We start from the raw sequence: 16,974 nt of genomic DNA, 5'->3' as shown, positions 1-16,974 counted from the left end.
CAAACTTCAATGATGAGGAATCAAACAAAGGGCAAAGAAAGCCATGACATTCTTTATGAAACTCAGTTCTGCATGTTGTGATTCACAAAAAAGATTCAAGCAAAAGAAAGCAGGCACTATCAAATGAATTCTACCAATACTGACAGGGAAATGAGACAATAGGTAGAAGCCATTGATGCTATCATTTACAAAATGTTCACTAGTAATTGAAACAGGATCTTGAGTTTGAAGAACCCGATGGAGCCAAAATGTTCTATGTATCAACTTTAGAAATTAGGATGCTGCATTTTGTCAGCTGTAGTATCGTAATGTATTTGAATACAATAAACAAACTGCAGATGATCTCATTATTTTTCAAGTAGCATATTACACAAAAAAAAAACTTTCATGTCAACATTCTCCATAAACATCCTTTGCCATGAAAATTTGAGGCAAAATTTTGACTTCCAAATATGAACAAAGCCACACATTGGCCCCCCTGTAGAAATTACTTCTGCGTAATCAGAGGGATCAAATGTGTCACTCAGGCTACTATTGTTTTAGGTGGAGGATAAGTTTATGATTTTTCAAGACACAGACTCCTGTGATTCTGAGATTAGTAATTATCCTTTTAAAACAAGGCTACTATATTGAGCTGTCTGTGAACCCGCACCAGCTACACCAGTAAAGACTATACAGATGTGAATACAACAATCGATCTGTCACAAGATAAATGGACTACAACACATACCGAAAACTGACAAACAAGTCAATTCATGTGTTTTCTACTGAAACTTCTGTTGCCTTTTTGTCAATAAGAGGGGTTACCACACCATCAGAGTTCGTCCTTCCATTGGCGTCCTTTGTGCTTGTGAGAGACTCAGCAGATTCTAGTGCCTTGTCACCTCCAAATTCTAATGTTTTCTCGCCAGATAATTCTTTGACTTCGGTAGCTAGGCTGGAGGAGTTCATCTGTGAACTAGATGTAACAACTTCCTTATTGCTACCAGATGCAGTACCCTCAGCAGTTTGTTGATCACTGGCATATTTGGGAGTTGGCTGGTCATGATTGTGCTTACCCTCATAAGTGATAAGAAGAGCTTTTGCATCATGGGATGACCGCTCGACATGCTTACGAACAGTACACCCATCATGGGTGCACCTATAGTAACTCCTGCAAAAAAAAAGAAGGTTATAATCGTTTGATAGGCACTATGCCACTATTTAATTTATCCATCTAAATTTACACTTAGTAAATTTTCAACTTCCTAAAACTAATACAACCAAATCAGACCATGCCAATCAATCAATAGTCTCATAAATTTTTAAAACACAATAAAAGGGAAGAAAACTATGCTCCAGAAAATCAACTTTATTCAGGACTGGTTGCTTTTTCACATGATCAATGCCAACTAACTTGGCATGGGATAGAGCATCCCGTTCTTGTCTATTTACCAACTGCATAGAGACAAAAAATACAAATTTCATGGGAAAGAGTAACCATTGCTTACAATACTACTCTGAAATTACATAAGAGTCAATAACATCAGAAGTGATATATAGTAAATAATGCATAGCATATACCTACTAGAAATGAAAAATACATGGCTAAAACTAGAGATCCAAGGCAATGTAGACATTCTCAACAAAACCAAGTTTAGAGATTCAAGGAAAAACAACCATCTCGATGAACACTTTAATCAGAAATATAAAAGTAGAAGGGAACAAATATATAAAGATGATAGCTGTGCCTGATCCCATATGCTACATACCTAGGATTAGAATTGCCCTTCACCATTTTTTGTCCATATTTCCTCCATCTATAGCCATCGCTTAAGTGTCTAGCATCAATTTCAGTCTGTACAATATATTCCCTAACTGTTTTAGGCACAGGGGTTGAAGGACTTTTACAACTTTCAGTTAGCCTGTGATACATATAGCAGAAAATCAATTGTAGTGATTGAAAATAGAAACATGAATCCACAAACAGATCCAGATCACATGCCTTTGTTTTCGATCTGGTTCCTCAGCAAGGCCTTTCTTGGTTGTGTTGCCAATATCTTTTTCACAGTCACTTGAGCAGTACAAGCGTTGCTCAAGAGGGTCATTGCCCGAATGGACTACAGTCTTACATGTTGAAGGATCTGATTCATTTGGTTCATTGCTCGGATGATCTAAAGTTTCATTCTCCCCAGAAGGTCCCCCAGACTGAGATCCTTTATCCCTTGTGTAACGATACCTTTGAGGAGGATTATGATTATGTTTGCCTCTGTAGATTACTTCATTAATTTTTCCATCTAGACTGCGTTCAACTTTTTTCTTGGCCGCACAATTGGAGGCTGCACATCTGTAATAACTTCGAGAATTACGAGTGTTCTTCACTTGCTTCTGGCCATACTTCCGCCAGTGGTAAATATCATCTGTGTGTGTCTTTTAAATAACATGAATTCTGTTCAGAAATCAATGGAGATAGAAGGATCTCTTAATTTTCTTTTTAGATGCAAAAATTTACCTCAGATGCTGGGGATATTTGTTGCAGTAGCATAGGGCTGACAGTTGGAGAAATAGGTTGTGGGAATGAATTTGTTTTTGTTTCTGATGGAGAAGGATAAGCAACTTGCATTTGCATTTGTGCCTGAGCTGTGACTGCTGCCAATACTGCTTGATGGGTCATTGCAAATTGTCCCTGCATTAGATGTGGAATAATGATTGAAGAGAATCTTTCAGAACATAAATAAGAGAGTTATTACAGCTTTTCTAGGAAATTAAACAGGAATTCATTAGAAACTTGAAATCAAGTTGAATGATAAACATAATTTAACAAATTCATAGACAATAAGACAAATTAAGAAATTGTGGCAATAGTATATGCTGCTAATTAAATCTCATCAAGACAATTATGAACATAATAAACATGCATCAAGTATCGACAAAAGTATCTTTTATAGCATTTGTAAAATAATGAGACATTTGAAAATGACTTGACTAAATTGTAACTATTATTTGGTTTGAAACTTTTTTGCTGCAAAAGATTTTTTTTTTAATATAAGTTATGTCCACAATTCGACTGATACCACATTGACTTGAAAATACATTTTATCTCTTTGATGGCATTTCAAATACACCACATGTCAATTTGTACCATTTAGAACAAGAACATATTAGATTGCCCAATTTTCTTGAATAGAAAGAAAGAGAAAGTGACGATTCCATGTCAGAATAATGAAAAATGTTTTATGGTAAACAAAAATCTAAATAGAAGTGGGAAATTAAAATATTAAATTCAAATGAACCCCGATATAATTATCACAACTCATTGCAGAAGCTAACCACAAGGTAAAATAAGTGTAAATATCAAAATGGTCTGGTCAGGTTTTACACCACCAGCTGTGGCCTTCTTTTCTTCACTTGCTGCAGACATAGCTTCCACTTTTGTAGTGATCACTAGTGCAATAAAAGTGTGAAGGTTCAAGACGGTTGAATAAATATTTATAGTTCCACAATGCTTATTGTGTCTCTTATATGTGTGATATAATCACAGAACTCTAGTTAATTCAACTATACTTCTATCATTTCCTCTCAACTTGGTGTGGGAACAAGATCATGGTTTCCCTATTTCTCTTCCCCTGTTGCTGCCCTTTCCCCCACGGCCCCAACCCACCTCTGGCATCCGTCCCCCAAATGCAAGAAAATGTATGGCTAGGGTTTGAAAGAGCTTATGTAGGGAGCATGTAGTCAACCCATTAGATAACGCATATGTGATATGTAAGGGCAAAAGAGTCGGGATGAAAATTCTAAAGGTTGTATTGATATCTAAAATTTTTATTTAAGTTTCCAAGTCAAAACAAGTTACATGCCACTAAATTACAGATTCAGGTTTTAAGTCAATTTGATAAAATCTTAATTGATTCAAATGAACCAAGTAAATTTTTTTAATAGTATGCGTAGATTGCATATGCCATATGCGGTTGCTATGCATTTCCCGTCAAATTCACTTAGAAAACATCATATGTGACCTAAGTGGGGGCTTCTTAAATCCATGCATGTGAGTATTGTAGCCAGATTAACTACAAGAAAGATCAGGATCTCCCTAAAATTTAACACTAGGTTATTTGTTCTCATCTTCTCATAAGAAAATTAGGTTCTTTTCCGTAATTCATTATCCCTAGATTTTTACCTTGTGCAATCCTCTCATATCTCATGGCATCTTCTCCCATTGGTCCAAGTTCAAGGTCCCAATCAACCCCACCATCAAATTTCATGATGAAGCAAATCATCATCTCACCTCTCCAGCTCCTAATAAGAATGATGTAGATGCCTCTGCATGGAGATTTATTGTATGCTTGGTCCATTTCCACTGGCTCATCAACAACAGAGAGCTATCTTCCACTTAGTTCCTTTTTTCTGTTCCTATATATGATCAAGGAAATACAGAATGCTTTACAACTAATGTACACATAAAAAATGTTTTTTTCATTTATCAGGCACATGTAGAAATATTCAATCTTAAAAAAAATGATCAATAAGTTCAGGAGTATTTGCTGCTCTTTGTTGGAAAAAGAGGTGAACTTGTCATGTGTTGCCTAATCTTTAATCCTTCTATTTTTGAGCGTAGATGTAAAAATTCTGGATGGTTAACTTTCTCTTTGGTCTTAATGATGTTTGTGGGTGGCATAATGTCCTCGCTATGTGCTATAGTTCCAGGGTTAGGTGCTTCACCTCCTACATCAACTGGATTAAAAGGTATCAACGAGCTGAGCTGCAGCAAGCAGAGCCAAAGACTAAATAGAATGAATAGTGATCAACACAAGGCTTGCAGGCCCATTCCAGGTGCGAGTTTCCCAGCTCACATGATGCCAGTAGGGAAATTATCTAGGCACAAAGTAGGGTCCTGCCAGGCATGTTCTTCAACCTGCCAGCAAGCCTACCATTACCCAGAATCTATATAAGCCTATTTACCTGTAAAATTAAATTTAAAAAAAAAATCAAAGTTACCCTTACATTTGATGAAAAATATCTAATAGATTCTCATTTTATCATTTTCAGATTATTTGTTATTTTATTAAATTATCTAGAACAATTTTAATACACCAACACAACCACAAGGAAGTTCCAGTTCTACTTCATAGTATTGTTGCTCATGAAGTTGAGCGCGATTGTGGACATGATCATGGACAAAACTCTTATCCACCTTATCTTCAAGCAAATCATGTATGAATGCTTGAGACAAAACATTAATTTTAATTCTGTTGTGTCCGTAAGGAATGCACATATCTCCACAATGATATGATATTGTCCACTTTAGGTCTAAGTCCTCGTAGTTTTATTTTTGGGCTCTACAAATGATATCAAAGTCATGGTCTAGACCACATGGGGTAGTCCTTCGTTTGAGAGGAGGATTGTTGGGAATACAATCAAAATCTCATGAAAGACTTGAAAAAGAACATGGGTCTAAAAGGGATGAAGATATCTCTATCGCATAAAACCTTTTGGGTAGAACCCAAAAACAAAGTCATGAGGGGTTAGGCTTAAAGTGGATAATATCATCACATTGTAAAGATATGTGAATTTCCTTTTGGACATAACAAATGATATCAGAGTCATAATCCAGACCAGATGTCATATGGGGCGGCCTTGAACAAAGTTGCGGGAGGACCGGAGCAGGTCAGAGTGATTGGATGCTTGAGGAGAGGTCGGCCGCGGGAGTAGGTTAGGTTGACCAGATGCTTGCAGGAGGCCGGAGCATGTCAGTAGTGATAGGATGCAAATGCTTGCGGGTTGACCTGGAATAGGTCAGGATGACCGGATGCTCGCGAGGTGGCTCGGAGCAGGTCAGAGTTACTGGATGCTTACGGGAAAGCCCGAAGTAGGTCAAAAGTGATCAGATGCTTGCGAGGAAACCCGGAGCAAGTCAAGATGACTGAATGCTTACGGGGAGGCCCGGAGCAGATCATGGTGACCGGATGCTCACAAGGAGGCCCGGAGCAGATCAAGAATGACCGGATGCTCGTTAGGAGGCCCGGACCATAAGAGTAATGACAGTCCTTCATTTAAAAAGAGGATTGTTGAAATATAATCAAAGTCCCACATTAGAAAGATATGGAAAAAATCATGGGTTTAAAAGGATGTAAGATATCTTCATTGGCACGAGCCCTTTTGGGTAGAGCCTAAAAAACAATGTCACGAGGGCTTATGCTCAAAATGGATAATATCGTATCATTATGGAGATATGTGAATTTCCTTTTAGACACAACAAATTCAAAGGAATCTATTGTTGGTACATGGAGTCCATGCCTATGGAAGGTGATCCTGTCCGAAAATCATGGAGATGGCTAGCTGGGGATGTGACTTCTATGTTGACTGGATATAGACTTCGCTCCGCTCTGCAATCACAAGAAACATTAGTGTCGAGCCAGGGAAGGGGTCCTCGACGTTGATCCTTCGACGCTCAAGTTAGTCACCGGAAAGATAGAAGGAAATGGAGCAACAGTAAGCGCAGGTGTGAATAGTGAATAACACGTACCTCCGTTGGTACATGGACCCCCCTTTATATAACGCCCCAGCGAGCGACGTGGACGCTCCTTAAGGCATGAGCACGCTCTCCAAATTGTCCTATGAAAGGACTTGTCAGGAAAGTGTCCCTGACACTATACCTTAACAGGACATGCATGTCTGACAAGACAGTAGAAACTTCCGTCGTACTATACACTTGTTGACCATGCCTCGTTGTCAGCAACACCCAGTCAACACATAAGCCACATCCCCAACTAGCTATCTCCGCGATTTTCGAACAGGATCAGATATTGGCGTGTTTGTGAGAGCGTAGCCTGTATCCAATACGTGAAGATGGAGGACACTAGATGACTCACCACGATGACTTTAACAAAGGAGGAGCTGGATGTTGATACAAGCCTGAGCAGTAAAAATGGTGAAGCAATAATAGTGGTCGAGCGCTAAGTACATGAGCCCACAACATCAGCAGGCCGGATACAAGGATCGAGCGGATCATGTGTCAGTTCAGGGATAGAATAAGAAGTCAATCGCTACATACGGGGGTGTGTCCAATGCGCTGATCCCCTTTCATCGCGCGTTGTTCCATACTCCATCAGAGGAACAATACCAAACGGACAGAGAACCGAAATCCTCGTCGGACGACGCACCTATTTGAGATGCAAGGATAGGGAAAGCACCCAGAAATGATGATTCACTGGAGCGGATCAATCGACAATTCTCCTAAGGGTGTGTTTGGTTGAGGGTTATCCTTGATAACCTTGGTTATCCATCCAATGTTATCAACGAAAACCCTATTTGGTTTAGGTAATCAATGATTCTCAAGTAATGTTCCATGGTCGACACGTCAGCAAAAGAGACATGCAACCCGGAATCAGAAAACCTCGAAAAACTGAGATTTTTTTGATTCCGGGATTAAACAAAATTTTTTACCCAAAATACCCTCGAATAAAGAAAAATGTGATAAAAAAATATACAGAAAAATGTAAAGAAAAAAAATAAAAAATAGAAAAAAAATGTTTTAAAAAATAATAAAAAAATGGGAAAAAAACATAAAAAAATAGAAAAAATGTAAAAAAAATTAAAAACATAAAAAATAATTAAAAAATGTAAAAAATTAAAAATATATATAAAAAATAAAAAATAGAAAAAACAATTTAAAAACCCATAAAAATTTTAAAATTAAAAAAAAATAAAAAAAACATAAAAAATTAAAAAAATAAAAACCTTCCCCACAATGCCTCTTGCAACGGACTAAAGGCTCGTCCGATGTAGCTGTAGCGGATTCCGATGGCGCAATGATCGGCGCCAGAGATGGTCGTTTGGGAGGGAGGTTGGCTATAGCAGCAGCGACATCGCTTGTCGCCGTATGGCCTCCTTCGCTGGCGCAACTGTATTTTCGCCCACATCGTCGAGCGGATCATCAGATTGGGTGACCGGCTGTAGGTCGCGACTCTCCAACTCGACCACGCCCGCAGCATTGATTTCTGCGTCCACAAACCTACTTTTGCCGCTCATACGCACCCTCAACATGATTTAGGCTAAAAAAGAGGAAGACAAATCAGTTAGATTCGAAGATGAAGAGAAGAAAAAGCATACTTAGGCTGGACGACAGTCGCGTTTGGATCGGGCTCAGTCCGAACACATATAAGACACTCTCCAACAGCAACGGATGTGATACTTCTGACCGTCCAAACCGGAAGCTGCTTGGAGATAGTCCGATCGACTTCGGTATCTCCCGAGCGACGGAGGCTGAATCACTTCCATCTGCCAACTCAGTGTTGTTAGAGGCGCGAGGCGCACCGAGACGCAAAAGGGCTCCTAAAGCCTGAGGCGCGAGGCGCGCCCGAGGCACGCGCCTCTTGAACATGAGGTTGATTACTAAAGTACTAAACTACACTCATATAATGTGTCAAATATGATAACCATTAATATTCCACACACAGATATCAAATATGACAAGCAAAATAACATCATGATAAAATTAATAAAAGTTTCAACTTTCTAATCTAAACTAACGAAGTTCATCAAAACAACTTAACAAGCGTAATAAGTTAAATTAATCATCAAGATTAAGATCATCCTCATTGTATTCTTCTTCTTCTTTATCTTCATCTTCTTCAAATTCAATTTCTTCTTCTTCTTCATCTCTAAGTCTTAGAGATGAGTGTCTTATAGAGGAAGATGTATTTTCCTTCTCGACTTGTTTAGGCCTAGCATGTGAAATAGAGGTCATGGATGCAATGTTTTTTCCTCTAGTACAATATTCAGGTTCTTCAGCTCCACTAGCCCTAGCAACGACATTCCATGTCAAGTCATCACCTTCAAAAACCAACTCATCTTCTTCATTATCACTTTCTCCATCCATTCTACCCATCAACCATTCATTACTGTCATCAATATCCATCAAAGAGATGGGGTCAATCTTATCACGTGCATCATACCGAAGTTTTAAGACACGATTGTATTTCACAAATACCAAATCATTTAAGCGTTGCTGAGCTAGCCTATTCTTTTTTTTGCTGTGAATCTACAAGATGTCAAAAATCACAATAAGTATAATAAAATAGTAAAGAATATTTTCTACTTATAAAAGTAACATACTAATAGTATTATATATTTATATTTATTACATACCTGCTCAAACACACTCCAATTGCACTCACAGCCGGAAGCACTACAAGTGAGGCTAAGCACTTTAATAACAAACTTTTGCAATTCTGGCACCATTCTGCTGGAGATAATGCTCTTCTGTGTCTAATTGCCACATTCCTCCCAAATAGCCCTTCTGCCTTTCGATATATAGAGAGTTGGGTAGTGATTTTATTTTGCTCAACAGCGCTTAAAACCAATCTCTCCATAGTTTCAAACAAACCATTCACCACTTCTCCACATATATTTGAATTTGTGTATGAATAAAAATATTCTGGATTCAAATAATGTCCTGCAGCATGCAAAGGCCGATGAAATTGGCATTCCCATCTCGTATCAATGATCTCAAACACTTCTTTGTATTTCTCTTCTTTCTCCTAAAAGGCCTTCATAATTATTTCTTTTGCCCTATCCATAGCTTCATAAATATAGCCCATTGCAGGTTTTCTTTCTCCATCAACCAGTCTCAGAACACGGACTAAAGGGCCATATATCTTTAAAATATGCACAACACTGCTCCAAAATCTAAGTGTCATGATGATTTTAGCTACCTTTTTCCCCGCCGCTTCTTTTGCCCATTTACTCTCTGTCCAATCCTTTGAAATGAACATTTTTCTTAAATTTTGCTTCTGTAGGTGCATCCTTTCAAGAGTGAGAAAAGCAGTAGCAAATCTTATGACACCCGCCCGACAAAGCTCTTTTTGTCTTGTGAATTGCCTTAACATATTTACCATGCCTAGGCGAACATAAATGTAAGCATTCACACTCATTGCCTTCTTCAATGTTGCTTTAAAATCAGACAATTTCCCAATATCTTCTAAGATCAAGTCGACACAGTGAGCAGCACAAGGAATCCAATACAAGTGTGGTCTTTTTGCTTCTAATAATTTTCCCATAAAAGAAGTTAGAAAACTAGATAAGTTTAACATATATAAGAAAAAGCATATTGATAAGAAATAATTAAATAGATTCTTACCAGCAAGCACATTGTTACTTGCACTATCCGTAACAACTTGAACAACATTTGCTTCTCCTACACGCTCCACAAATCGATCAAGCAACTGAAATATTTTCTCTCCAGTCTTTGCATAATCAGAAGCATCAACTGATTCGATGAAAACTGAACGTTTAGGAGAATTCACTAAAAAATTAATCAATGTCCTATGTCTTTTGTCTGTCCACCCATCTGCCATCAAACTACAACCATACTTGGCTCATTCTGTTTCACACGACTTAATGTAATCATTTGTCACACTATTAACATCTTTTTTTTAGAAAAGGAACCCGCACCTCATGATAACTAGGTCCTTTTAGACCTATACCATATTGGCCAACCAAATACAACATCTTTTTGAAGCTTGAATAGTTAACGGCATTAAAAGGAATCGTCGCATCATGCATCCACTCAGTTATGGCCATACAAGCTTTTTCCCTCAATTCTTTTTTGTATGCCTCATTTATTGTAGTGTCTCTCTTTACCCTTTCTACATTCAATATTTTTTTACACATTAGGAGCAAAATACGTATCCATTGGACTTATTTGTCTTAGTCTTTTTTGCATATTCACTGATCTAGAACTTGTACTTATAGGTGGCACAACTTTAGCTCCAACATCATCCATATCAATATCATCACCAAGAGGGTCTACATCCTCAAAGTCCAATGTTGCAAGTTTAGAAAGATTACTTTTCTCCGTCTTTTTCTCCATGAAATTTTTAATTGCTTCACGTACATGAGGCGGACATCTTTTGCAAGTCGTAGTATTTCGAAACCCTCCAACAAGATGTTGTTTTGCACGATAGATACCCCCTTTGGTAACTTTTTGACAAAAGTTACAAATCAAATCATTTTTGTTATTCAGATTAACTTTTTGAAAATAATTCCATCCAGGATCTTTTGATATATATGTTGGAGTATCACTACTACCTTCCATGATAATTGAACAAGAAAATAGCCTGAAAAATCAAAAATAAAATAAAATCAACACTGTCAGGAATAGAAAAGCACAGTACCAATAAAAAGAGAACAAAAAGACAAATGAAAAATAGGACAACAGCCCGAACATGACCAAAAATATAGCAAAAACGGACAGCACAACAAGAACACTGCACCCGTAATAGAAAAACTGAAAAAAAAAAACAAACAGAATAAAAAAATGAAAAAATAGAAAAAAATAAACAAATTAATAACTGGACAGCAGCTGCAGCACGAATAAGCAGGATCAAAAATACAACAAAACGAATAGCACAGCAAGAACAGTGTACCAGATAGCAAGAATAGTGTACCAGGCAGTAATAGAAAAATGAAAAAACAAAAAGAAAAACAGGATAAAAAAATGAAAAAACATGAAAAAAAAATGAAAAATTGGACAGCAGCGCTGTCCAGCAAAAATAATAAAACATGATAAAAAATAAAGCAAAAAGCCAAAAACGGACAGTAAGCAAGATTACTAGCTCCACAAATAGCAAAAACGGGAAGAAGAAAACAAAAAAAGGCAGCGGCGAGAACACGAAAGCAACTCAACGAGAAGAAAAAACAGAAAACGAAGAAGAAAAGAAGATACCAGAAGGTCCAAAACATAGAAAAGAAAAGAAGAAGAAGAAACGAAGAAAAAGTGAAAACGAAGAAGAGAAAAAGAGAAGAAAAGAAATAACACAAGAAGAAGAGAAGAAGAAGAAGATAACAGAAGAAAAACGAAAATGAAGAAGAGAGGAAGAATCAGCGAAGAACAGAAAAATGCAAAAAAAGAAGGAAACAACACATACCTGGGCGAGTGGCGACGGCGCGACTCAGCAACGACGGCGGCGAACGGTTCAAGTTTCTTCTTCTTCCTCGTTCTTGCGTTCTTTTCTTCTTCTTCGTGCGTTCCTTCTTGCGTTTTTTTCTTCTCCGCATGCCCTAAATCATATTTTTTTGGTAAAGAATCTAGATATTGTTCACGATCGCGCTTGCGATCGCGCCTCATCGCGCCTCCGTTGAGGTGCGAAGGCACGCCCAGCCGCGCGCCTGACGAACAACACCCGCCTCGCGTGGACAAAGGCTTTTTTCCCGACGCCTTGTGCGCCTGACGCCTCGGGCGCGCCTTTAACAACACAATGCCAGCCGGTCAAAAAGTTTAGCCGAGTGGGAAAGTGAACGAAGAAATAGTGCTCTCTCTAGTGCTTATTGTAGGTTGACATTTTTTCAAAAAAGACTGAGCCCACTCGGACTTGGAACAGAAAGGTCCCTAGCTCGGACAACTTTGGATAATAAAAATAATGAAATACCCGAGACGTTAAAGAAATATCGTGCAGATGAAACAACACGACTACCCCGCACAGCAACCTAAAGGAGTTCGGGACTAGTTGGTGCAGGGAAATATGAAAATATTTATATACAACTGAGAAAAAAGGATGAACGGGAAATCGAAGACCGGTGCAGAATTGATCCTTAAAGAAGGACAGGAAGTCGACGGGAGGTTCATGAGGCTGGTCATAGGCATAGGGAATAGCAATCCGATAATCGGAGGGGAAACGGTAAGTGAGTCGCATCTGGTCGATCTCATCCCGATTAAACTTAGACCCAGTGGAAGTGTACCAGAGCCCGGGGACGGATAGAGGAGGTTGAGGGAGATAGCGAAACCAAGAAGAAGCAAATCACAAACTCAACAAAAGAAGGAAGAGAAGGCTTACTGGGAAAGGTCACCGGCAAAGACGAAGAAAGAACGTCGAGGAACGTGCGCGAAGAAGAAAACTCAAAGAAGTGTGAGGGGGACGACGAGCAAATGAGGGGTTATAAGCCTCGTAGGCGATTGCTCTGAACCATTCGATCAAGGGTTGCGCAAAACTAGGATAAGATCTAGTCGTGGAATTTGAAAAGGTGTCTGTCACATCATCAGCGGATATCCTCTTGTCACGTTGAGCGTGCGGCGGCAGAAAGTGGGGCACGTGGCAGCCGGTTATAGTGAAGCATTAATGGGGCTTAATTAAAAGACATGGATGGCGTGCTCGACTATAATGATCAAAGATTTACACAGTCTTCTAGAAATTTAGATGATGTCAGCCACTAGCAAAGGGCGCTCAGCCGAGCAAGCGCAGAGGAGGGGAAAAATTTGCTAAGTGTTGTCGTTAACCATCCCGATCGGCACAGATATCTGACTATGTGATAGCCGAGCAGTCGATCCACCCCAGGATTATGAAGTAGGATTCCAGCAGCAGCTACACACCCAAGTCAGCAAAATGAAGCAGAATGGCGAGGGCTATGTAATCCTATCAGGAGCTCGAGAACAGAGAAGGTCCGATCAGATGTGAAGGTCACCAAAGACGCTACTTGTCCAGTCAGTCGGACTTACAACCTCCTTCGACTAGACTTAAGGAGAAGACTTGTGATGCGGTGATAAAAAGGAAGGACCTACCAAGTTTTGGGTCAAAGGACGGAGATAGCAGCCAACGTGGAGATCAAAGTCAAGGAAGTCAATGCCAGAGAACCAACGGACTCACTAAAGGGGGGGTTGAGCGGAGCTCTACTGCATTGTCCGATCGGGCATGAAGCGCCCGACCGGCAAAGGGTTGGTCCAAGCAGAACACCTGTACACCCAAGATCATCAGCCGCTTATCACGGAGTAGAAGAACATTGGGACGACCGAAGTGTTAGTTCGATCGGGCGAAAATAATCTACCGAACCGAGTCATTGCAAGGAAGCAGCAGAGGTCGACCGGGCGGGTATCCCCGGCCAAGCGGCTCCCCCATTCGGTCAAACAATGGGACCCCTTTCATATCTTTTGATATCCCTTTGGGAGATAATGCCGCTAACAACGAGGCATGGTTAACAGGCGGATCGTACGACGGAAGCTTCTACTGTCTTGTCGGGATTTGCATGCCCTGTTAAGGTATGGTGTCAGAGACACTTACCTGACAGTATAAGACAATTTGGAGATCGTGCATATGCCTCGAGGAGTGTGCACATCGCCCGTTGGGGCGCTATATAAAGGGGGGATTCATGCACCGACAGAGGTACGCGATATTCACTATTCACGTATGCGCTTACTGTTGCTCCATTTCCTTCCATTTTTCCGGTGACTGACTTGAACATCGGAGGACCAATGTCGGGAATCTCTTTCCCGGCTCGACACTAATGTTTACATTCAGTCAACACAGAAGTCACATTCTCAGCTAGCCGTCTCCACGATTTTCGGACAGGATCAAAAGGTATGTTAGACTCTATCCTCCTTCCATCTAGTCTTCAATCAATTGTGTTCTGATACTTTTTCTTATAAGAAATTTCGTGTTTGGACTTTGTCCTTTTGTCATCTATGCCTTCCAACTGAGCAATCACGAGGTGAGGGTTTTGCTAGTGAGGGTCACGTGTTACAGCCCCTGCATTTGCAGTGAGTTAAGGCTCTTGAAGCACCATGATAACAAGACAGCTTAAGCAAACAATCAAGTTCGTGAAGAGTTTAGACATTAGCCACAGTGTATATGATGCAAAATAGGAATTCTGCTTAAATTGAAGTTTTGATTGGTAAGGATTTATTTTTGTAAGAACTCCTGTTTAGGAGAATAATTTTTTAAGGATGTGTTTAAGTTGGTACCTCGTTTTATTTGAAGGTGTTAAATAGTTTTGGTATGTTTAAATTTAGGAGAGAGAGAAACTTTGTTAGAAGTTTGATTAGATTGATTTATTTTATTGGCTTTCAATTCAATAAAAATTCGTCTTATTTAAATCACTATGTGAGAATTCTCTGACTTGTGTCGCGCTAATATATAGGTAAAACTCATATTACATATGTAATACCTAAATTTGATTGTTTAGTTAAATTCATTTTTTTAGATTGAATTTGTGTGACACCCCAATTTAGTCTGCATTAGAAGTTGTGGGCTAACAAATAAAGTTCATAAGCTTGAGCCTTGATGATGCAACATGAAAGTGGATCAAATCTCACATGGAGAATTTATACAGCTTCATACACTAGAAGGGCAGAAGAGATAAAAAAAAATGCATATAGAGAGTAAAACCTCAAACATAGAAATATTAATATGCAAACTATTAATTTACAAGAGTGGATTGGATCCCTTTTGAAGGCTTCCTTCAACCCAAATAGAATTGAAAACAAGCTAAAACAATTCAAGGAAAGAGATTTCCCTATGCCAAAAAGGACCCCAATCAAACTAGGAAATAAATCGACTTGCAAATTAGGAAACGAACCAAATTAAACAAAAAAATTTAGCAAAAAAATGCCTACTATCCTAAGCAAAACAAAGAATCTTCCAAAGTAAATTCTTCCAAATCTTAAAATTTTTAAAACTTAATTTTTTAATTTTCATTAGGTGATAATATTTTTATTCCTGGAATTGGAGTTGAGACAAATTCTCTGGGTTTAAATTACTAATCCAATAAATGTACAGACATGTAATTATACCCATAAGAATAATAGAAAAAAGACATACTTATCTTCACAATATCTCAAAGCTATGAGATTTTATTACCTAATAGCGAAAACCAGCACAATTGTGAGTCAACGGAATAAAAAGTTCTAGGCAAGCTGTCAGAGTATAATTCACTATTGCACTCACTTTAAGAGGCTAGAAACAAATTCTAAAGAGGCCTTTGCAGTGAGCCCAGTGGAATTAACAAGATATTGTATTTATCTGAAACTTGTAGATAAAAGCATACCAACAGCTTCCATGTTACTCGTACATATGTTTGCACTTGCAAATAGTTGTCAATTGATAAAGGATAAAAAGTGGATGATTGCCAAGCGTATTCATCTCACTGCCACCAATTCTCAACTCAAAAAAAAAAAAAAAAAAAAAAAAAAAAACTACGTTTCAATCCCTTATGCAGGAGTTTTACTACTGTGCATACATATGAGCTACAATTTGTTCCTGACATGAGATCTAGAAAGGGGAAAAGATTAGCGCCACCAACCGGGAACGTAGGGGAAAAAAATCTCGTTTTGCGTTCGAGTAGCATAGTTGAATCATAAGCTTCAAGCTAGAAAGGGGAAAAGATTAGCGCCACCAACCGGGAACGTAGGTGACTCGATCAACGAGGCAGGGGTCAACAAGCAAGGGACGGCAACCACAGGGACGGTCAGGATCGTCGGCGAGCGGGAGCTCCCTGTCGGCGAAGCCATGGCACCCGCCAGGAGCTGCGAAAACGACCTCCCTTCGGCGACGGCCTTCGTCTCGTCTCCAAAGCCTCCTCCCGTCGGCGCTTCCGCCGGCGCGAGATCAGCGCTCGCGGGTTTCTCAGCATCCGAAGCTCCGCCGTCAGCCCCATCTCTGCCGGGCTTCTCCTCCTCCGTAACCGCCAGCGAATCTGCCTCCTCCGCCATCGGAACCACCACCTCCGGAGATCCTAGGGTTTCGCTCGGAGAGGAAAGCAAGCAGCGCATTAAAGACGGAGAGGAACAAAAAGGTTCTTCGCATTTTGACTGGATTTGACCCCGAAAAATAACGCCGTTTGGTTTCTTAAGCATCCGTCAATGATGGACCGGTTTAAATCGACCATTAGTGCCCCTCCTTTAGAGAAATACACCGGTTCGACTTTCAAGGAAACTGACGGTCGTTAGCAGTTGCGGGGTTGACCTCAGCACAGTAGAAACAAGCAAAGCAAGGCCTGAAGTTATTTTTTATTATTTATTTTACGATAATAATTATGGAATATGTCATTTGAATTTGTCTGTGTTCAACAGTTAGTCTTAGGCGCCCACGTGGCATCATCTAACAACAGTTTAATCAGTGGTAATTTTTATTTAGTGCTGTAATAAATTTTATTTATATTTATAAATATTATTCATAAATAAAATTAAATGCATATATATTTAAATTTATTTATTTAATTTAATAAATT

At 39.2% G+C, this 16,974-nt stretch overlaps 1 protein-coding gene across 2 annotated transcripts; it reads right to left on the bottom strand.

Moving 5' to 3' along the window:
- Positions 1-321: 321 nt before the first annotated feature.
- LOC122043140 (probable WRKY transcription factor 4) lies at positions 322-16,550 on the bottom strand. Of its 2 annotated transcripts, XM_042603621.1 has the most exons (6): positions 16,145-16,275; positions 4,157-4,389; positions 2,492-2,665; positions 1,985-2,409; positions 1,752-1,904; positions 322-1,153 (listed from the first exon to the last, which is right to left on the bottom strand). In XM_042603621.1, the coding sequence occupies exons 2-6, from the start codon at positions 4,172-4,174 to the stop codon at positions 754-756; spliced, it is 1,170 nt and encodes a 389-aa protein (XP_042459555.1). In that variant the 5' UTR covers positions 4,175-4,389; positions 16,145-16,275; the 3' UTR covers positions 322-753. The 2 variants fall into 2 exon arrangements, with proteins under 2 accessions (XP_042459555.1, XP_042459554.1); XM_042603620.1 differs by lacking the exon at positions 4,157-4,389 and having other exon boundaries at positions 16,145-16,550.
- Between the last annotated feature and the right edge of the window lie 424 nt (positions 16,551-16,974).

The sequence above is a fragment of the Zingiber officinale genome, chromosome 2A (genome assembly GCF_018446385.1).
Source record: "Zingiber officinale cultivar Zhangliang chromosome 2A, Zo_v1.1, whole genome shotgun sequence".
In the NCBI taxonomy this organism is placed as follows: Eukaryota; Viridiplantae; Streptophyta; class Magnoliopsida; order Zingiberales; family Zingiberaceae; genus Zingiber; species Zingiber officinale.
The sequence above is the reverse complement of the archived record's forward strand: the minus strand, read 5'-3'. Positions and strand labels throughout refer to the sequence as shown.

Excerpts from the sequence above, each read along its gene's own strand:
- LOC122043140 (XM_042603620.1), bottom strand. The coding sequence starts at position 16,516 with ATGCGCTGCTTGCTTTCCTCTCCGAGCGAAACCCTAGGATCTCCGGAG. Across the intron at positions 2,666-16,144 it reads TCGAGTCACCTACGTTCCCG|GGACAATTTGCAATGACCCA; the intron begins GTTGGTGGCGCT and ends CATCTAATGCAG. Across the intron at positions 1,154-1,751 it reads AAGGGCAATTCTAATCCTAG|GAGTTACTATAGGTGCACCC; the intron begins GTATGTAGCATA and ends TTTTTTTTGCAG.